The following is a 19,152-nucleotide window of genomic DNA, read 5'->3' as shown; positions in this document are numbered from 1 at the left end:
ACTCTGATATACCCCACACCCCTCACTGTAACACTCTGATATACCCCACACCCCTCACTGTAACACTGATATACCCCACACCCCTCACTGTAACACTCTGATATACCCCACACCCCTCACTGTAACACTATACCCCACACCCCTCACTGTAACACTAGACCCCACACCCCTCACTGTAACACTGACACACCCCACACTAACACATGACTGACCATGTCTTTGGGTGCCCGGTGGGTTGGAGGGGGTACAGACAGCTGTGGGTGGGTGGGTGCGAGCGGGGTGGGGCGTGGGAATCATGTGTGCAGTGTCCGCCCTTTATTTTCTGGATCAGGCACGCAGGCGCGGTGTTTTAGTGGAAGCAGCAATGCCCGCTGTAGTTGAATAGTCAATTGCCGTCCGCGGCGGGAGGTGGGTGGGGGAGCGGACTTCTGGGAGCGGGACTCTGTCCGACCACAAACCCTCGCCCCAATGTTTGCCAGTTTGCGCCAGCCCCCTCTCCCACAACCCCCTCAATGGGGAACCCTCCCCGAACTTCAAGCCTTCAAGGAACTAACTGCAGCCCTGTAATCATTGCACTAACTTATGACTCTAATCCTGAAACAATCTCTGTAATATTTGTATAAAAAACTGTTTTTTTTTTTGCAAAAATCACCAGATGTACTGCAACAAAAAATAATGTGGAAAAGAAAATATGGAATTATCTGGAGTGAATGTTTCTGTTTGCAACACACTGTCCGTTCCCCCTCTGGGACCGGGTGTCACAGTGCGTTAGATACACTGTCCTTCCCCCCTCTGGGACCGGGTGTCACAGTGCGTTAGATACACTGTCCTTTCCCCCTCTGGGAGCGGGTGTCACAGTGCGTTAGATACACTGTCCTTTCCCCCTCTGGGACCGGGAGTCACAGTGCGTTAGATACACTGTCCTTTCCCCCTCTGGGACCGGGTAGCAGTGCGTTAGATACACTGTCCTTTCCCCTCTGGGACAGGGTGTCACAGTGCGTTAGATACACTGTCCTTTCCCCTCTGGGACAGGGTGTCACAGTGCGTTAGATACACTGTCCTTTCCCCCTCTGAGACCGGGTGTCACAGTGCGTTAGATACACTGTCCTTTCCCCCTCTGGGACCGGGTGTCACAGTGCGTTAGATACACTGTCCTTTCCCCCTCTGGGACCGGGTGTCACAGTGCGTTAGACACACTGTCCTTTCCCCCTCTGGGACCGGGTGTCACAGTGCGTTAGACACACTGTCCTTTCCCCCTCTGGGACCGGGTGTCACAGTGCGTTAGATACACTGTCCTTTCCCCCTCTGGGACCGGGTGTCACAGTGCGTTAGATACACTGTCCTTTCCCCCTCTGGGACCGGGTGTCACAGTGCGTTAGATACACTGTCCTTTCCCCCTCTGGGACCGGGTGTCACGGTGCGTTAGATACACTGTCCTTCCCCCCTCTGGGACCGGGTGTCACGGTGCGTTAGATACACTGTCCTTTCCCCCCTCTGGGACCGGGTGTCACAGTGCGTTAGATACACTGTCCATTCCCCCTCTGGGACCGGGTGTCACAGTGCGTTAGATACACTGTCCTTTCCCCCTCTGGGACCGGGTATAACAGTGCGTTAGATACACTGTCCTTTCCCCCTCTGGGACCGGGTGTCACAGTGCGTTAGATACACTGTCCTTTCCCCCTCTGGGACCGGGTGTAACAGTGCGTTAGATACACTGTCCTTTCCCCCTCTGGGACCGGGTGTAACAGTGCGTTAGATACACTGTCCTTTCTCCCTCTGGGACCGGGTGTAACAGTGCGTTAGACACACTGTCCTTTCCCCCTCTGGGACCGGGTGTCACAGTGCGTTAGATAAACTGTCCTTTCCCCCTCTGGGACCGGGTGTCACAGTGCGTTAGATACACTGTCCTTTCCCCCTCTGGGACCGGGTGTCACAGTGCGTTAGATACACTGTCCTTTCCCCCTCTGGGACCGGGTGTCACAGTGCGTTAGATACACTGTCCTTTCCCCCTCTGGGACCGGGTGTCACAGTGCGTTAGATACACTGTCCTTTCCCCCTCTGGGACCGGGTGTCACAGTGCGTTAGATACACTGTCCTTTCCCCCTCTGGGACCGGGTGTCACAGTGCGTTAGATACACTGTCCTTTCCCCCCCCCCCGGTCCCAGGGGGTGTTGGGGGGGGGGGTTGGAAGATGCGGAGATAAACGAGACAATCCCACGAGCGAAGCATTCACTGCTTTTTATTTCAACACCGATTATGTTTTAAAAGGAGAATTAAAAACAAAGAATAAATCCGCCCTCCGCCCCCCTCCCTCCCCCCACACAATGCCCCCGTCACAGCTCCATGTGTTCCCCGGGCTGTGGCGTGTCCCTCGGCTCTGCCCCTCTCTCCGTCTCGCGCTCCCACTGCGTGTCGTCGCCGCTCAGCCTCAGAGAGCGGATCGCTCGCTGGATCAGGTGTCCCGGGGACTGCCACAGGATCAGCTCCATACACTTCTCACTCCTGAAATACAGCGGGGGGGACGGAGAGAGGGGGGAGACAGAGAGAGAGAGAGAGAGAGAGAGATCAGTGTCTGTGCTGCCGACACCCAACCCTCACCTTTCCATCGGCCGTGAGACAGCCTGGACCTCTCGAAAGGGACCATCGACTGGGCCGGGCATCGCAGAGAGGGTGAAGAGTCTCCTGGGGCTCCAGCCCCACCCCCTGTGACCCCCACCCCCACCCCCTGCGACCCCCACCCCCACCCCCTGCGACCCCCACCCCCTACCAGCCGCACAACAACCTCGATGAGGCCTCTTCAGCTCCAGGATCCAGAGAGGACCCCCTCCCCATCCTGTCCCTCAGCTTACCCCCCCCGCACTGTCCCCGTATCCCCTCGACTCCCCCTCCCTCCCCCCGCACTCCCCCTCCCTCCCCCTCCGCACTCTCCCCGTATCCCCTCTATTCCCCCTCCCTCCCTCCCCCCCTCCCCCGCACCCCCTCGATTCCCCCTCCCTATCCCCCCGCACTCTCCCCGTATCCCCTCGATTCCCCCTCCCTATCCCCCCGCACTCTCCCCGTATCCCCTCGATTCCCCCTCCCTCCCCCTCCCCGTATCCCCTCGATTCCCCCTCCCTCCCTCCCCCTCAATTCCCCCTCCCTATCCCCCCGCACTCTCCCCGTATCCCCTCGATTCCCCCTCCCTATCCCCCCGCACTCTCCCCGTATCCCCTCGATTCCCCCTCCCTCCCTCCCCCCCTATTCCCCCTCCCTATCCCCCCGCATTCTCCCCGTATCCCCTCGATTCCCCCTCCCTATCCCCCCGCACTCTCCCCGTATCCCCTCGATTCCCCCTCCCTCCCCCTCCCCGTATCCCCTCGATTCCCCCTCCCTCCCCCCCCGCACTCTCCCCGTATCCCCTCGATTCCCCCTCCCTACCCCTGCGCTCTCCCCGGATCCCCTCGATTCCCCCTCCCTCCCCGCACTCTCCCCGTATCCCCTCGATTCCCCCTCCCTACCCCTGCACTCTCCCCGTATCCCCTCGATTCCCCCTCCCTCCCCCCCCGCACTCTCCCCGTATCCCCTCGATTCCCCCGCACACTCCCCGTATCCCCTCGATTCCCCCGTCTCCCCTCGATTCCCCCGCACTCTCCCTGTATCCCCTCGATTCCCCCTCCCTCCCCCCCCGCACTCTCCCCGTATTCCCTCGATTCCCCCTCCCTCCCCCCGCACTCTCCCCGTATCCCCTCGATTCCCCCTCCCTCCCCCCCGCACTCTCCCCGTATCCCCTCGACTCCCCCTCCCTATCCCCCCGCACTCTCCCCGTATCCCCTCGATTCCCCCTCCCTCCCCCCGCACTCACCCCGTGTCCCCTCGATTCCCCCTCCCTCTCCCCGTATCCCCTCGATTCCCCCTCCCTCCCCCCGCACTCCCCTCGATTCCCCCTCCCTCCCCCCGCACTCTCCCCTCGATTCCCCCTCCCTCTCCCCCCGCACTCTCCCCGTATCCCCTCGATTCCCCCTCCCTCCCACCCGCACTCTCCCCGTATCCCCTCGATTCCCCCTCCCTCCCCCCGTACTCTCCCCTCGATTCCCCCTCCCCCCCGCACCCTCCCCATATCCCCTCAATTCCCCCTCCCCCCCGCACCCTCCCCGTATCCCCTCGACTCCCCCTCCCTCCCCCCCGCACTCTCCCCGTATCCCCTCAATCTCCCCTCCCTCCCCCCGCACTCTCCCCGTATCCCCTCGATTCCCCCGCACTCTCCCCGTATCCCCTCAATCTCCCCTCCCTCCCCCCGCACTCTCCCCGTATCCCCTCGATTCCCCCGCACTCTCCCCGTATCCCCTCAATCTCCCCTCCGTCCCCCCGCACTCTCCCCTCGATTCCCCCTCCCTCCCTCCCCCTGCACTCTCCCCGTATCCCCTCGATTCCCCCTCCCTATCCCCCGCACTCTCCCCGTATCCCCTCGATTCCCCCTCCCTCCCCCTCCCCGTATCCCCTTGATTCCCCCTCCCTCCCCCCGCACTCTCCCCTCGATTCCCCCTCCCTCTCCCCCCGCACTCTCCCCGTATCCCCTCGATTCCCCCTCCCTCTCCCCCCGCACTCTCCCCGTATCCCCTCGATTCCCCCTCCCTCCCCCCGCACTCTCCCCGTATCCCCTCGACTCCCCCTCCCTCTCCCCGTACTCTCCCCTCAATTCCCCCTCCCCCCCGCACCCTCCCCATATCCCCTCAATTCCCCCTCCCCCCCGCACCCTCCCCGTATCCCCTCGACTCCCCCTCCCTCCCCCCCGCACTCTCCCCGTATCCCCTCAATCTCCCCTCCCTCCCCCCGCACTCTCCCCGTATCCCCTCGATTCCCTCGCACTCTCCCCGTATCCCCTCAATCTCCCCTCCCTCCCCCCGCACTCTCCCCTCGATTCCCCCTCCCTCCCTCCCCCTGCACTCTCCCCGTATCCCCTCGATTCCCCCTCCCTATCCCCCCCGCACTCTCCCCGTATCCCCTCGATTCCCCCTCCCTCCCCCTCCCCGTATCCCCTTGATTCCCCCTCCCTCCCCCCGCACTCTCCCCGTATCCCCTCGATTCCCCCTCCCTCCCCCTCCCCGTATCCCCTCGATTCCCCCTCCCTCCCCCCGCACTCTCCCCTCGATTCCCCCTCCCTCCCTCCCCCTGCACTCTCCCCGTATCCCCTCGATTCCCCCTCCCTATCCCCCCGCACTCTCCCCGTATCCCCTCGATTCCCCCTCCCTCCCCCCCGCACTCTCCCCGTATCCCCTCGACTCCCCCTCCCTATCCCCCCGCACTCTCCCCGTATCCCCTCGATTCCCCCTCCCTCCCCCCGCACTCACCCCGTGTCCCCTCGATTCCCCCTCCCTCTCCCCGTATCCCCTCGATTCCCCCTCCCTCCCCCCGCACTCCCCTCGATTCCCCCTCCCTCCCCCCGTACTCTCCCCTCGATTCCCCCTCCCCCCCCGCACCCTCCCCGTATCCCCTCGACTCCCCCTCCCTCCCCCCCGCACTCTCCCCGTATCCCCTCAATCTCCCCTCCCTCCCCCCGCACTCTCCCCGTATCCCCTCGATTCCCCCGCACTCTCCCCGTATCCCCTCAATCTCCCCTCCCTCCCCCCGCACTCTCCCCTCCCTCCCCCCGCACTCTCCCCGTATCCCCTCGATTCCCCCGCACTCTCCCCGTATCCCCTCAATCTCCCCTCCGTCCCCCCGCACTCTCCCCTCGATTCCCCCTCCCTCCCTCCCCCTGCACTCTCCCCGTATCCCCTCGATTCCCCCTCCCTATCCCCCCGCACTCTCCCCGTATCCCCTCGATTCCCCCTCCCTCCCCCTCCCCGTATCCCCTTGATTCCCCCTCCCTCCCCCCGCACTCTCCCCTCGATTCCCCCTCCCACTCTCCCCGTATCCCCTCGATTCCCCCTCCCTCTCCCCCCGCACTCTCCCCGTATCCCCTCGATTCCCCCTCCCTCCCCCCCGCACTCTCCCCGTATCCCCTCGACTCCCCCTCCCTCTCCCCGTACTCTCCCCTCAATTCCCCCTCCCCCCCGCACCCTCCCCATATCCCCTCAATTCCCCCTCCCCCCCGCACCCTCCCCGTATCCCCTCGACTCCCCCTCCCTCCCCCCCGCACTCTCCCCGTATCCCCTCAATCTCCCCTCCCTCCCCCCGCACTCTCCCCGTATCCCCTCGATTCCCTCGCACTCTCCCCGTATCCCCTCAATCTCCCCTCCCTCCCCCCGCACTCTCCCCTCGATTCCCCCTCCCTCCCTCCCCCTGCACTCTCCCCGTATCCCCTCGATTCCCCTCCCTATCCCCCCCGCACTCTCCCCGTATCCCCTCGATTCCCCCTCCCTCCCCCTCCCCGTATCCCCTTGATTCCCCCTCCCTCCCCCCGCACTCTCCCCGTATCCCCTCGATTCCCCCTCCCTCCCCCTCCCCGTATCCCCTCGATTCCCCCTCCCTCCCCCCGCACTCTCCCCTCGATTCCCCCTCCCTCCCTCCCCCTGCACTCTCCCCGTATCCCCTCGATTCCCCCTCCCTATCCCCCCGCACTCTCCCCGTATCCCCTCGATTCCCCCTCCCTCCCCCCCCGCACTCTCTCCGTATCCCCTCGACTCCCCCTCCCTCCCCCCCGTCTCCCCGTATCCCCTCCCTCCCCCCGCACTCTCCCCGCATCCCCTCGATTCCCCCTCCCTCCCCCCGCACTCTCCCCGTATCCCCTCGACTCCCCCTCCCTCCCCCCCCGCACTCTCCCCGTATCCCCTCGATTCCCCCTCCCTCCCTCCCCGCACTCTCCCCGTATCCCCTCGATTCCCCCTCCCTCCCTCCCCGCACTCTCCCCGTATCCCCTCTACTCCCCCTCCCTATCCCCCCGCACTCTCCCCGTATCCCCTCGACTCCCCCTCCCTATCCCCCCCGCACTCTCCCCGCATCCCCTCGATTCCCCCTCCCTATCCCCCCGCACTCTCCCCGCATCCCCTCTACTCCCCCTCCCTATCCCCCCGCACTCTCCCCGTATCCCCTCGACTCCCCCTCCCTATCCCCCCCGCACTCTCCCCGCATCCCCTCGATTCCCCCTCCCTATCCCCCCGCACTCTCCCCGCATCCCCTCTACTCCCCCTCCCTATCCCCCCGCACTCTCCCCGCATCCCCTCGATTCCCCCTCCCTATCCCCCCGCACTCTCCCCGTATCCCCTCGATTCCCCCTCCCCCCCCGCACCCTCCCCGTATCCCCTTGACTCCCCCTCCCTCCCCCCCACACTCTCCCCGTATCCCCTCGACTCCCCCTCCCTCCCCCCCGCACTCTCCCCGCATCCCCTCGATTCCCCCTCCCTCTCCCCGAACTCACATTGACTGAAGGACCTCCCGGGGCAGGATGTCCTCCGGGGGGCACTGCAGCCGCCTCTGCAGGTCGGGCGACATCACGATCACCCGGCTGTCGCTCATGTCAAACATGCCCTCCACGATTACGTCCTTCCTCTCATCCTCTTCCGCCGCTCCCGGCAGGGATCTGGGGAAATGATGGAAAGGGCGCAGGTTAAGAGGGTTTGGGTTGTGAGGGTGGGGCAGGCATTGCCACTCTGTGACTACCACCCTCACACTCGGTGCGTGCAATTGATCTCTGAGTGACCCCTGACTGCATTGAGGAGGGAACCAATTCGACTCATCGACATCTGGGCAGTGCATTGATTATTGTGTGTGTGTGAATGTGTGCGTGTTTGTGTGCGCGAGTGTGTGTGTGCAAATGCTAACGCGCACAATCGATTAATAATCCAGCCGTCTGAACGGGAGCAATGCCACGGGGTGTCAGCACATCTCGTTAATTCCTTTTCCCCCCCTCCCCCCCTCAAACCTGCCTCTCCTATCGCAACATGTCAGCAATGTACATTCCAGCCTCTACGACACTCCCGGGACAGGAACAGCAGGAGGTTCGATGGAGGGGGCTGGAGGAGGGTTACAGAGATAGGGAGGGGGTGTAGGGGGCTGGAGGAGGGTTACAGAGATGGGGAGGGGGGGTAGGGGGCTGGAGGAGGGTTACAGAGATAGGGAGGGGGTGTAGGGGGCTGGAGGAGGGTTACAGAGATAGGGAGGGGGTGTAGGGGGCTGGAGGAGGGTTACAGAGATAGGGAGGGGGTGTAGGGGGCTGGAGGAGGGTTACAGAGATAGGGAGGGGGTGTAGGGGGCTGGAGGGGGGTTACAGAGATAGGAGGGGGGTACAGAGATCGGGAGGGGTGTAGGGACTGGAGGAGGTGACAGATAGGGAGGGGGTGTAGGGGGCTGGAGGAGGTTACAGAGATAGGGAGGGGGTGTAGGGGGCTGGAGGAGGTTACAGAGATGGGGAGGGGGTGTAGGGGGCTGGAGGAGGGTACAGAGATCGGGAGGGGTGTAGGGGCTGGAGGAGGTTACCAAGATAGGGAGGGGGGTGTAGGGGGCTGGAGGAGGTGACAGATAGGGAGGGGTGTAGGAGGCTGGAGAAGGTTACAGAGATAGGGAGGGGTGCAGGGGGCTGGAGGAGGTTACAGAGATAGGGAGGGGGTGTAGGGGCTGGAGGAGGTTACAGAGATAGGGAGGGGGTGTAGGGGGCTGGAGGAGGTTACCAAGATAGGGAGGGGGGTGTAGGGGGCTGGAGGAGGTGACAGAGATAGGGAGGGGGTGTAGGGGGCTGCAGGAGGTTACCAAGATAGGGAGGGGGGTGTAGGGGGCTGGAGGAGGTTACCAAGATAGGGAGGGGGGTGTAGGGGGCTGGAGGAGGTTACAGAGATAGGGAGGGATGTCGGGGGCTGGAGGAGGTTACAGAGATAGGGAGGGGTGTAGGAGGCTGGAGAAGGTTACAGAGATAGGGAGGGGTGCAGGGGGCTGGAGGAGGTTACAGAGATAGGGAGGGGGTGTAGGGGCTGGAGGAGTTGCAGAGATAGGGAGGGGTGTAGGGGGTTGGAGGGGGTGACAGAGATAGGGAGGGTGTGGAGGGGCTGGAGGAGGTTACAGAGATAGGGAGGGGGTGTAGGGGCTGGAGGAGGTTACAGAGATAGGGAGGGGTGTAGGGGGCTGGAGGAGGTTACAGAGATAGGGAGGGGGTGTAGGGGCTGGAGGAGGTTACAGAGATAGGGAGGGGTGTAGGGGGCTGGAGGAGGTTACAGAGATAGGGAGGGGGTGTAGGGGGCTGGAGGAGGTTACAGTGATAGGGAGGGGGTGTAGGGGGCTGGAGGAGGTTACAGAGATAGGGAGGGGGTGTAGGGGCTGGAGGAGGTTACAGAGATAGGGAGGGGTGTAGGGGGGCTGGAGGAGGTTACAGAGATAGGGAGGGGTGTAGGGGGCTGGAGGAGGTTACAGAGATAGGGAGGGGGTGTAGGGGGCTGGAGGAGGTTACAGAGATAGGGAGGGGTGTAGGGGGCTGGAGGAGGGTAGAGAGATAGGGAGGGATGTAGGGGCGGGAGGAGGTGACAGATAGGGAGGGGTGTACGGGCTGGAGGAGGTGACAGAGATAGGGAGGGGTGTAGGGGGCTGGAGGAGGATACAGAGATAGGGAGGGGGTGTAGGGGGCTGGAGGAGGTTACAGAGATAGGGAGGGGGTGTAGGGGCTGGAGGGGGTTACAGAGATAGGGAGGGGTGTAGGGGGCTGGAGGAGGTTACAGAGATAGGGAGGGGTGTAGGGGGCTGGAGGAGGTTACAGAGATAGGGAGGGGGTGTAGGGGGCTGGAGGAGGTTACAGAGATAGGGAGGGGGTGTAGGAGGCTGGAGGAGGTTGCAGAGATAGGGAGGGGGTGTAGGGGCTGGAGGGGGTTACAGAGATAGGGAGGGGTGTAGGGGGCTGGAGGAGGTTACAGAGATAGGGAGGGGGTGTAGGGGGCTGGAGGAGGTTACAGAGATAGGGAGGGGGTGTAGGGGGCTGGAGGAGGTTACAGAGATAGGGAGGGGGTGTAGGGGGCTGGAGGAGGTTACAGAGATAGGGAGGGGTGTAGGGGGCTGGAGGAGGTTACAGAGATAGGGAGGGGTGTAGGGGGCTGGAGGAGGTTACAGAGATAGGGAGGGGGTGTAGGGGGCTGGAGGAGGTTACAGAGATAGGGAGGGGGTGTAGGAGGCTGGAGGAGGTTGCAGAGATAGGGAGGGGGTGCAGGAGGCTGGAGGAGGTTACAGAGATAGGGAGGGGGTGTAGGGGGCTGGAGGAGGTTACAGAGATAGGGAGGGGGTGTAGGGGGCTGGAGGTGACGACAGAGATAGGGAGGGGGAACTAAGGGGCAATTTAGCATGGCCAATCCCCCTAACCTACACATCTTTGGACACTAAGGGGACAATTTAGCATGGCCAATCCCCCTAACCTACACATCTTTGGACACTAAGCGGCAATTTAGCACGGCCAATCCACCTAACCTACACATCTTTGGACACGAAGGGACAATTTAGCATGGCCAATCCCCCTAACCTACACATCTTTGGACACGAAGGGACAATTTAGCATGGTCAATCCACCTAACCTACACATCTTTGGACACTAAGGGGACAATTTAGCATGGCCAATCCACCTAACCTGCACATCTTTGGACACTAAGGGGACAATTTCGCATGGCCAATCCACCTAACCTACACATCTTTGGACACTAAGGGGCAATTTAGCATGGCCAATCCACCTAACCTGCACATCTTTGAACACTAAGGGGCAATTTAGCATGGCCAATCCACCTAACCCGCACATCTTTGGACACTAAGGGACAATTTAGCATGGCCAATCCACCTAACCTGCACATCTTTGGACACGAAGGGGACAATTTAGCATGGCCAATCCACCTAACCTACACATCTTTGGACACTAAGGGGCAATTTAGCATGGCCAATCCCCCTAACCTGCACATCTTTGGACACGAAGGGACAATTTAGCATGGTCAATCCACCTAACCTACACATCTTTGGACACTAAGGGGCAATTTAGCATGGCCAATCCCCTAACCTACACATCTTTGGACACCAAGAGGCAACTTAGCATGGCTAATCCACCTAACCTGCACATCTTTGGACACTAAGGGGCAATTTAGCATGGCCAATCCACCTAACCTGCACAGCTTTGGACACTAAGGGACAATTTAGCATGGCCAATCCACCTAACCTGCACATCTTTGGACACTAAGGGACAATTTAGCACGGCCAATCCACCTAACCTACACATCATTGGACACTAAGGGACAATTTAGCATGGCCAATCCACCTAACCTACACATCTTTGGACACTAAGGGACAATTTAGCACGGCCAATCCACCTAACCTACACATCTTTGGACACTAAGGGACAATTTAGCATGGCCAATCCACCTACCCTGCACATCTTTGGACACTAAGGGACAATTTAGCATGGCCAATCCACCTAACCTACACATCTTTGGACACTAAGGGACAATTTAGCATGGCCAATCCACCTAACCTGCACATCTTTGGACACTAAGGGGCAATTTAGCATGGCCAATCCACCTAACCTGCACATCTTTGGACACTAAGGGGCAATTTAGCACGGCCAATCCCCCTAACCTACACATCTTTGGACACTAAGGGACAATTTAGCATGGCCAATCCACCTAACCTACACATCTTTGGACACTAAGGGGCAATTTTGCACGGCCAATCCCCCTAACCTACACATCTTTGGACACTAAGGGACAATTTAGCATAGCCAATCCACCTAACCTACACATCTTTGGACACTAAGGGACAATTTAGCACGGCCAATCCACCTAACCTACACATCTTTGGACACTAAGGGGCAATTTAGCACGGCCAATCCCCCTAACCTACACATCTTTGGACACTAAGGGACAATTTAGCATGGCCAATCCACCTCACCGACGTGTGGCAGGAAGCTGGAGATTATGGAGTGGGAAGAGGTTACTCTCCACTTCTCGGAACGTACCTTGCCTCTCCGTCCTGGGAGGAACGCTTGTGGCCGGAGCAGCCCTCTCCCTTCGTGATGGGGAATCCATTGGAACCGTACACATGGTCGTTACTGAGGCTCAGACTGGTAAACTGGGCCGCCATGGCGTCCTCCGACAGGAAATGCTTGCGGGAGGGTCCACTGGGGGCAAAATGGGAGAACAGGATGGGTGGTCCCATCGGGACAACAAACACAGACAACAGATATCACGACAGCGGCCCACACATAATCAGCAAAGGAGACACTGGGAGCACCGTTCCGGTCTCCGTATCCCTCGGTTAGACCCACACTGGGAGCACCGTGCACCGTTCCGGTCTCCCAATCCCTCGGTTAGACCCACACTGGGAGCACCGTGCACAGTTCCGGTCTCCGTATCCCTCGGTTAGACCCACACTGGGAGCACCGTGCACAGTTCCGGTCTCCGTATCCCTCGGTTAGACCCACACTGGGAGCACCGTGCACAGTTCCGGTCTCCCTATCCCTCGGTTAGACCCACACTGGGAGCACCGTGCACCGTTCCGGTCTCCCAATCCCTCGGTTAGACCCACACTGGGAGCACCGTGCACAGTTCCGGTCTCCCAATCCCTCGGTTAGACCCACACTGGGAGCACCGTGCACAGTTCCGGTCTCCCAATCCCTCGGTTAGATCCACACTGGGAGCACCGTGCACCGTTCCCGTCTCCGTATCCCTCGGTTAGACCCACACTGGGAGCACCGTGCACAGTTCCGGTCTCCGTATCCCTCGGTTAGACCCACACTGGGAGCACCGTGCACAGTTCCGGTCTCCCTATCCCTCGGTTAGACCCACACTGGGAGCACCGTGCACCGTTCCGGTCTCCCAATCCCTCGGTTAGACCCACACTGGGAGCACCGTGCACAGTTCCGGTCTCCCAATCCCTCGGTTAGACCCACACTGGGAGCACCGTGCACAGTTCCGGTCTCCGTATCCCTCGGTTAGATCCACACTGGGAGCACCGTGCACCGTTCCCGTCTCCGTATCCCTCGGTTAGACCCATACTGGGAGCACCGAGCACAGTTCCCATCTCCGTATCCCTCGGTTAGACCCACACTGGGAGCACCGTGCACCGTTCCGGTCTCCGTATCCCTCGGTTAGACCCACACTGGGAGCAGCGTGCACAGTTCCGGTGTCCGTATCCCTCGGTTAGACCCACACTGGGAGCACCGTGCACCGTTCCCGTCTCCGTATCCCTCGGTTAGACCCATACTGGGAGCACCGAGCACAGTTCCCATCTCCGTATCCCTCGGTTAGACCCACACTGGGAGCACCGTGCACAGTTCCGGTCTCCGTATCCCTCGGTTAGACCCACACTGGGAGCACCATGCACAGTTCCGGTCTCCGTATCCCTCGGTTAGACCCACACTGGGAGCACTGTGCACCGTTCCCGTCACCCTATCCCTCGGTTAGACCACACTGGGAGCACTGTGCACAGTTCCGGTCTCCGTATCCCTCGGTTAGACCCACACTGGGAGCACCGTGCACAGTTCCCGTCTCCGTATCCCTCGGTTAGACCACACTGGGAGCACCGTGCACAGTTCCAGTCTCCGTATCCCTCGGTTAGACCCACACTGGGTGCACCGTGCACCGTTCCGGTCTCCGTATCCCTCGGTTAGACCCACACTGGGAGCACCGTGCTCAGTTCCGGTCTCCCTATCCCTCGGTTAGACCCACACTGGGAGCACCGTGCACAGTTCCGGTCTCCGTATCCCTCGGTTAGACCCACACTGGGAGCACCGTGCACAGTTCCGATCTCCGTATCCCTCGGTTAGACCCACACTGGGAGCACCGTGCACAGTTCCGGTCTCCGTATCCCTCGGTTAGACCCACACTGGGAGCACTGTGCTCAGTTCCAGTCTCCGTATCCCTCGGTTAGACCCACACTGGGAGCACCGTGCACAGTTCCAGTCTCCGTATCCCTCGGTTAGACCCACACTGGGAGCACCGTGCACAGTTCCGGTCTCCGTATCCCTCGGTTAGACCCACACTGGGAGCACCGTGCACAGTTCCCATCTCCGTATCCCTCGGTTAGACCCACACTGGGGGCACTGTGCACCGTTCCCGTCTCCGTATCCCTCGGTTAGACCCACACTGGGGGCACTGTGCACCGTTCCCGTCACCCTATCCCTCGGTTAGACCCACACTGGGAGCACCGTGCACAGTTCCAGTCTCCGTATCCCTCGGTTAGACCCACACTGGGAGCACCGTGCACAGTTCCGGTCTCCGTATCCCTCGGTTAGACCCACACTGGGAGCACCGTGCACAGTTCCCATCTCCGTATCCCTCGGTTAGACCCACACTGGGGGCACTGTGCACCGTTCCCGTCTCCGTATCCCTCGGTTAGACCCACACTGGGGGCACTGTGCACCGTTCCCGTCTCCGTATCCCTCGGTTAGACCCACACTGGGAGCACTGTGCACAGTTCCCGTCTCCGTATCCCTCGGTTAGACCCACACTGTTAGCTCTCTCGATACTCACTCTCCCTCAGCCTCAGAGCGGCGTTTGATTTTCATAAATCCAGGGAAGTCACACCTGCTGGAAGGACGAATAAGAGAGACTGATTACAGAGTTACCCAGTAACCCCATCAACCCCCAGGACAGGTACAGCACGGGGTTAGATACAGAGTAAAGCTCCCTCTACACTGTCCCCCATCAAACACTCCCAGGACAGGTACAGCACGGGGTTAGATACAGAGTAAAGCTCCCTCTACACTGTCCCCCATCAAACACTCCCAGGACAGGTACAGCACGGGGTTAGATACAGAGTAAAGCTCCCTCTACACTGTCCCCCATCAAACACTCCCAGGACAGGTACAGCACGGGGTTAGATACAGAGTAAAGCTCCCTCTACACTGTCCCCCATCAAACACTCCCAGGACAGGTACAGCACGGGGTTAGATACAGAGTAAAGCTCCCTCTACACTGTCCCCCATCAAACACTCCCAGGACAGGTACAGCACGGGGTTAGATAGAGTAAAGCTCCCTCTACACTGTCCCCCATCAAACACTCCCAGGACAGGTACAGCACGGGGTTAGATACAGAGTAAATCTCCCTCTACACTGTCCCCATCAAACACTCCCAGGACAGGTACAGCACGGGGTTAGATACAGAGTAAAGCTCCCTCTGCACTGTCCCCATCAAACACTCCCAGGACAGGTACAGCACAGGGTTAGATACAGAGTAAAGCTCCCTCTACACTGTCCCCCATCAAACACTCCCAGGACAGGTACAGCACGGGGTTAGATACAGAGTAAAGCTCCCTCTACACTGTCCCCCATCAAACACTCCCAGGACAGGTACAGCACGGGGTTAGATACAGAGTAAAGCTCCCTCTACACTGTCCCCCATCAAACACTCCCAGGACAGGTACAGCACGGGGTTAGATACAGAGTAAAGCTCCCTCTGCACTGTCCCCATCAAACACTCCCAGGACAGGTACAGCACGGGGTTAGATACAGAGTAAAGCTCCCTCTACACTGTCCCCATCAAACACTCCCAGGACAGGTACAGCACAGCGTTAGATACAGAGTAAAGCTCCCTCTACACTGTCCCCATCAAACACTCCCAGGACAGGGACAGCACGGGGTTAGATACAGAGTAAAGCTCCCTCTACACTGTCCCCCATCAAACACTCCCAGGACAGGTACAGCACGGGGTTAGATACAGAGTAAAGCTCCCTCTACACTGTCCCCCATCAAACACTCCCAGGACAGGTACAGCACGGGGTTAGATACAGAGTAAAGCTCCCTCTACACTGTCCCCATCAAACACCCCCAGGACAGGTACAGCACAGGGTTAGATACAGAGTAAAGCTCCCTCTACACTGTCCCCCATCAAACACTCCCAGGACAGGTACAGCACGGGGTTAGATACAGAGTAAAGCTCCCTCTACACTGTCCACATCAAACACTCCCAGGACAGGTACAGTACGGGGTTCGATACAGAGTAAAGCTCCCTCTGCACTGTCCCCATCAAACACTCCCAGGACAGGTACAGCACGGGGTTAGATACAGAGTAAAGCTCCCTCTGCACCGTCCCCCATCAAACACTCCCAGGACAGGTCCAGCACAGGGTTAGATACAGAGTAAAGCTTCCTCTACACTGTCCCCATCAAACACTCCCAGGACAGGTACAGCACGGGGTTAGATACAGAGTAAAGCTCCCACTACACTGTCCCCATCAAACACTCCCAGGACAGGTACAGCACGGGGTTAGATACAGAGTAAAGCTCCCTCTACACTGTCCCCATCAAACACTCCCAGGACAGGGACAGCACGGGGTTAGATACAGAGTAAAGCTCCCTCTACACTGTCCCCATCAAACACTCCCAGGACAGGTACAGCACGGGGTTCGATACAGAGTAAAGCTCCCTCTGCACCGTCCCCCATCGAACACTCCCAGGACAGGTACAGCACGGGGTTAGATACAGAGTAAAGCTCCCTCTGCACCGTCCCCCATCAAACACTCCCAGGACAGGTACAGCACGGGGTTAGATACTGAGTAAAGCTCCCTCTGCACCGTCCCCCATCGAACACTCCCGGGGACACTCACTCTCTGGGCGTTGGCATCATCGACCCGATGAAGGTGACGGCCCCTCTGTTGATTCCTGACCAAGGCATCGAGAGCGGCACCTCACGGGTCCACAGTGTGGATCTGCTTTTCCAGTGTCTGCCCCCCTCCAGACAGTGTCCCGTGGCGTCCAGACACTGGGGGCTAGGCTGGAGGTACAGCTCCGACAGGGAGGATTGTCCCGCCAGGGAGAGTGGGCGCTGTTTCGTCATGGCCGCTCTTGGTACGGGTCCCTGAGGCACGCAGTCCCGAGCCCCGACACTCGCTGGTGGGAGCGCACGAGAATCCCGGCTCCAACCGGATAGATCGCTGGAGAATCCTGGAGCGAGAGGCAGAGCAAAAAGGTCACGGTTATTTACTAGTGTCACAAGTCGGCTGACATTAACACCGCAATGAAGTGACAATCCCCCAGTCGCCCACACTCCGGTTCGGGTCACACTGAGGGGGAATTTAGCACGGCCCAATCCCACCCTAACCAGCACGGCCTTTCGGACTGTGGGAGGAAACCGGAGCACCCGGAGGAAACCCACGCAGACACGGGGAGAATGTGCAAGACTCCGCACAGACGGTGACCCCCGAGCTGGGAATCGAACCCGGGTCCCCTGGAGCTGTGAGGGAGCAGCGCCAACCCGCTGTGTCACCCAGAGAAAGACAAAGACAGGGAGAGGGAGGGAACGAGACGGAGACACAGGGATTGCGGGGGGGGGGGGGGGGGGGGGGAAAGAGGCAGTGGGAATGGGGGGACGACACACAGAGATTGGGGGGGAGGCAGAGGGATTGGGGGGGGAGGGATTGGGGGGGGAGGGATTGGGGGGGCCAGGGATTGGGGGGGGAGGCGGAGGGATTGGGGGGGGGAGGCGGAGGGATTGGGGGGGGAGGCGGAGGGAAAGAGGCAGTGGGAATGGGGGGACGACACACAGAGATTGGGGGGGAGGCAGAGGGAATGGGGGGGGAGGGATTGGGGGGGCCAGGGATTGGGGGGGGAGGCGGAGGGATTGGGGGGGAGGGATTGGGGGGGGGAGGCGGAGGGATTGGGGGGGGAGGCGGAGGGATTGGGGGGGGAGGCGGAGGGATTGGGGGGGGAGGCGGAGGGATTGGGGGGGGAGGCGGAGGGATTGGGGGGGGAGGCGGAGGGATTGGGGGGGGAGGCGGAGGGATTGGGGGGGGGGAGGCGGAGGGATTGGGGGGGGGAGGCGGAGGGATTGGGGGGGGAGGCGGAGGGATTGGGGGGGGAGGCGGAGGGATTGGGGGGGGAGGCGGAGGGATTGGGGGGGGGAGGGATTGGGGGGGGGAGGGATTGGGGGGGAGGCGGAGGGATTGGGGGGGGGAGGGATTGGGGGGGGAGGCGGAGGGACAGACATAGAGAGAGAGAGAGAAAGTTGTGAGTTGCTGCCTTAGCGTTTCCCTCCCCCCCCCCCAGGGTGATGGGTGTCACCCAGTCAGGGTGATGGGTGCCAGTGGGTGTCACCCAGTCAGGGTGATGGGTGCCAGTGGGTGTCACCCAGTCTGGGTGATGGGTGCCAGTGGGTGTCACCCAGTCAGGGTGATGGGTGCCAGTGGGTGTCACCCAGTCAGGGCGATGGGCTCCAATGGGTGTCACCCAGTCTGGGTGATGGGTGCCAGTGGGTGTCACCCAGTCAGGGTGATGGGTGCCAGTGGGTGTCACCCAGTCAGGGTGATGGGTGCCAGTGGGTGTCACCCAGTCAGGGCGATGGGCTCCAATGGGTGTCACCCAGTCAGGGCGATGGGCTCCAATGGGTGTCACCCAGTCAGGGTGATGGGTGCCAGTGGGTGTCACCCAGTCAGGGTGATGGGTGCCAGTGGGTGTCACCCGGTCAGGGTGATGGGTGCCAGTGGGTGTCACCCAGTCAGGGTGATGGGTGCCAGTGGGTGTCACCCAGTCAGGGTGATGGGTGCCAGTGGGTGTCACCCAGACTGGGTGATGGGTGCCAGTGGGTGTCACCCAGTCAGGGTGATGGGTGCCAGTGGGTGTCACCCAGTCAGGGTGGTGGGTGCCACGCCCCACCCACATCAAAAGAGCCACAGAAACCCCTCTGGGGCCTAAAACAGTGACACTAGGCCTCAACCCAAGCCTCGGCCTCGAGTAGCCTCCCGCCGCCGCCCTCCGCGCCCCTCAGCCCGGCCGCCGCCGCCACTCGAGCCCGAGGCCGCAGGCTTTGCGGCCCGGGGGCCCGCCGGAGGTCGGGACCGCGGGGGAAAGCCGGCCGCCAGGCCCCCGAGGGCCGCGGGAGGGAGAGCCGCCCTTCGCGGCCCCCTCACCGGGCTCAGCCAGGCCTTGGCGTTCCTCCCCAACGCCCCGCAACTCGACGGACCTGGGAGGACCGAGGACTCCTCCCAGCGCCGCGGGTAGGAGGGCCCCTCTTGCCGCCGGCGGGCCGACACCCTCCTTGGCGCCAGTGACCATCCTGCCACCTGCCCCGCCCCCTCGGCCGCTCTTTAGCGCTGGAGGACCTCGGCCACACTCCCAGCTGATCTCCCAGTCGCTGCGCCGCCCTAGTGGCCGGGAAGAGCAGCACACCCCCCAACTCCCTATTAACTCCAAAGGAGATGAAACATCAGAGGGCCACCATTGCATTGGAATATCTACCTCCTCATCCCAGGACCCTCAGAAAACCCTCCCCACCCCTCAAAAAAACCTATTTA

The 19,152-nt window shown here is 61.1% G+C and overlaps 1 protein-coding gene across 1 annotated transcript; it reads right to left on the bottom strand.

Moving 5' to 3' along the window:
- Positions 1-2,222: 2,222 nt before the first annotated feature.
- Positions 2,223-18,913, bottom strand: LOC144489763 (uncharacterized). The gene is made up of 6 exons (XM_078207614.1): positions 18,769-18,913; positions 16,471-16,807; positions 14,397-14,453; positions 11,882-12,043; positions 7,337-7,498; positions 2,223-2,502 (listed from the first exon to the last, which is right to left on the bottom strand). The coding sequence occupies exons 1-6, from the start codon at positions 18,911-18,913 to the stop codon at positions 2,334-2,336; spliced, it is 1,032 nt and encodes a 343-aa protein (XP_078063740.1). The 3' UTR covers positions 2,223-2,333.
- Between the last annotated feature and the right edge of the window lie 239 nt (positions 18,914-19,152).

This window comes from Mustelus asterias, unplaced genomic scaffold (assembly GCF_964213995.1).
Source record: "Mustelus asterias unplaced genomic scaffold, sMusAst1.hap1.1 HAP1_SCAFFOLD_2518, whole genome shotgun sequence".
NCBI classification, from domain to species: Eukaryota; Metazoa; Chordata; class Chondrichthyes; order Carcharhiniformes; family Triakidae; genus Mustelus; species Mustelus asterias.
Note: the sequence above shows the minus strand (reverse complement) of the source record. Positions and strands in the feature narration are given on the sequence as shown.

Coding starts and splice junctions, on each gene's coding strand:
- LOC144489763 (XM_078207614.1), bottom strand. CDS start 18,913: ATGGTCACTGGCGCCAAGGAGGGTGTCGGCCCGCCGGCGGCAAGAGGG. Junction 14,454..16,470: donor ATGATGCCAACGCCCAGAGA/GTGAGTGTCCCC, acceptor TCGTCCTTCCAG/CAGGTGTGACTTCCCTGGAT. Junction 7,499..11,881: donor TCCCAGGACGGAGAGGCAAG/GTACGTTCCGAG, acceptor TCATTTCCCCAG/ATCCCTGCCGGGAGCGGCGG.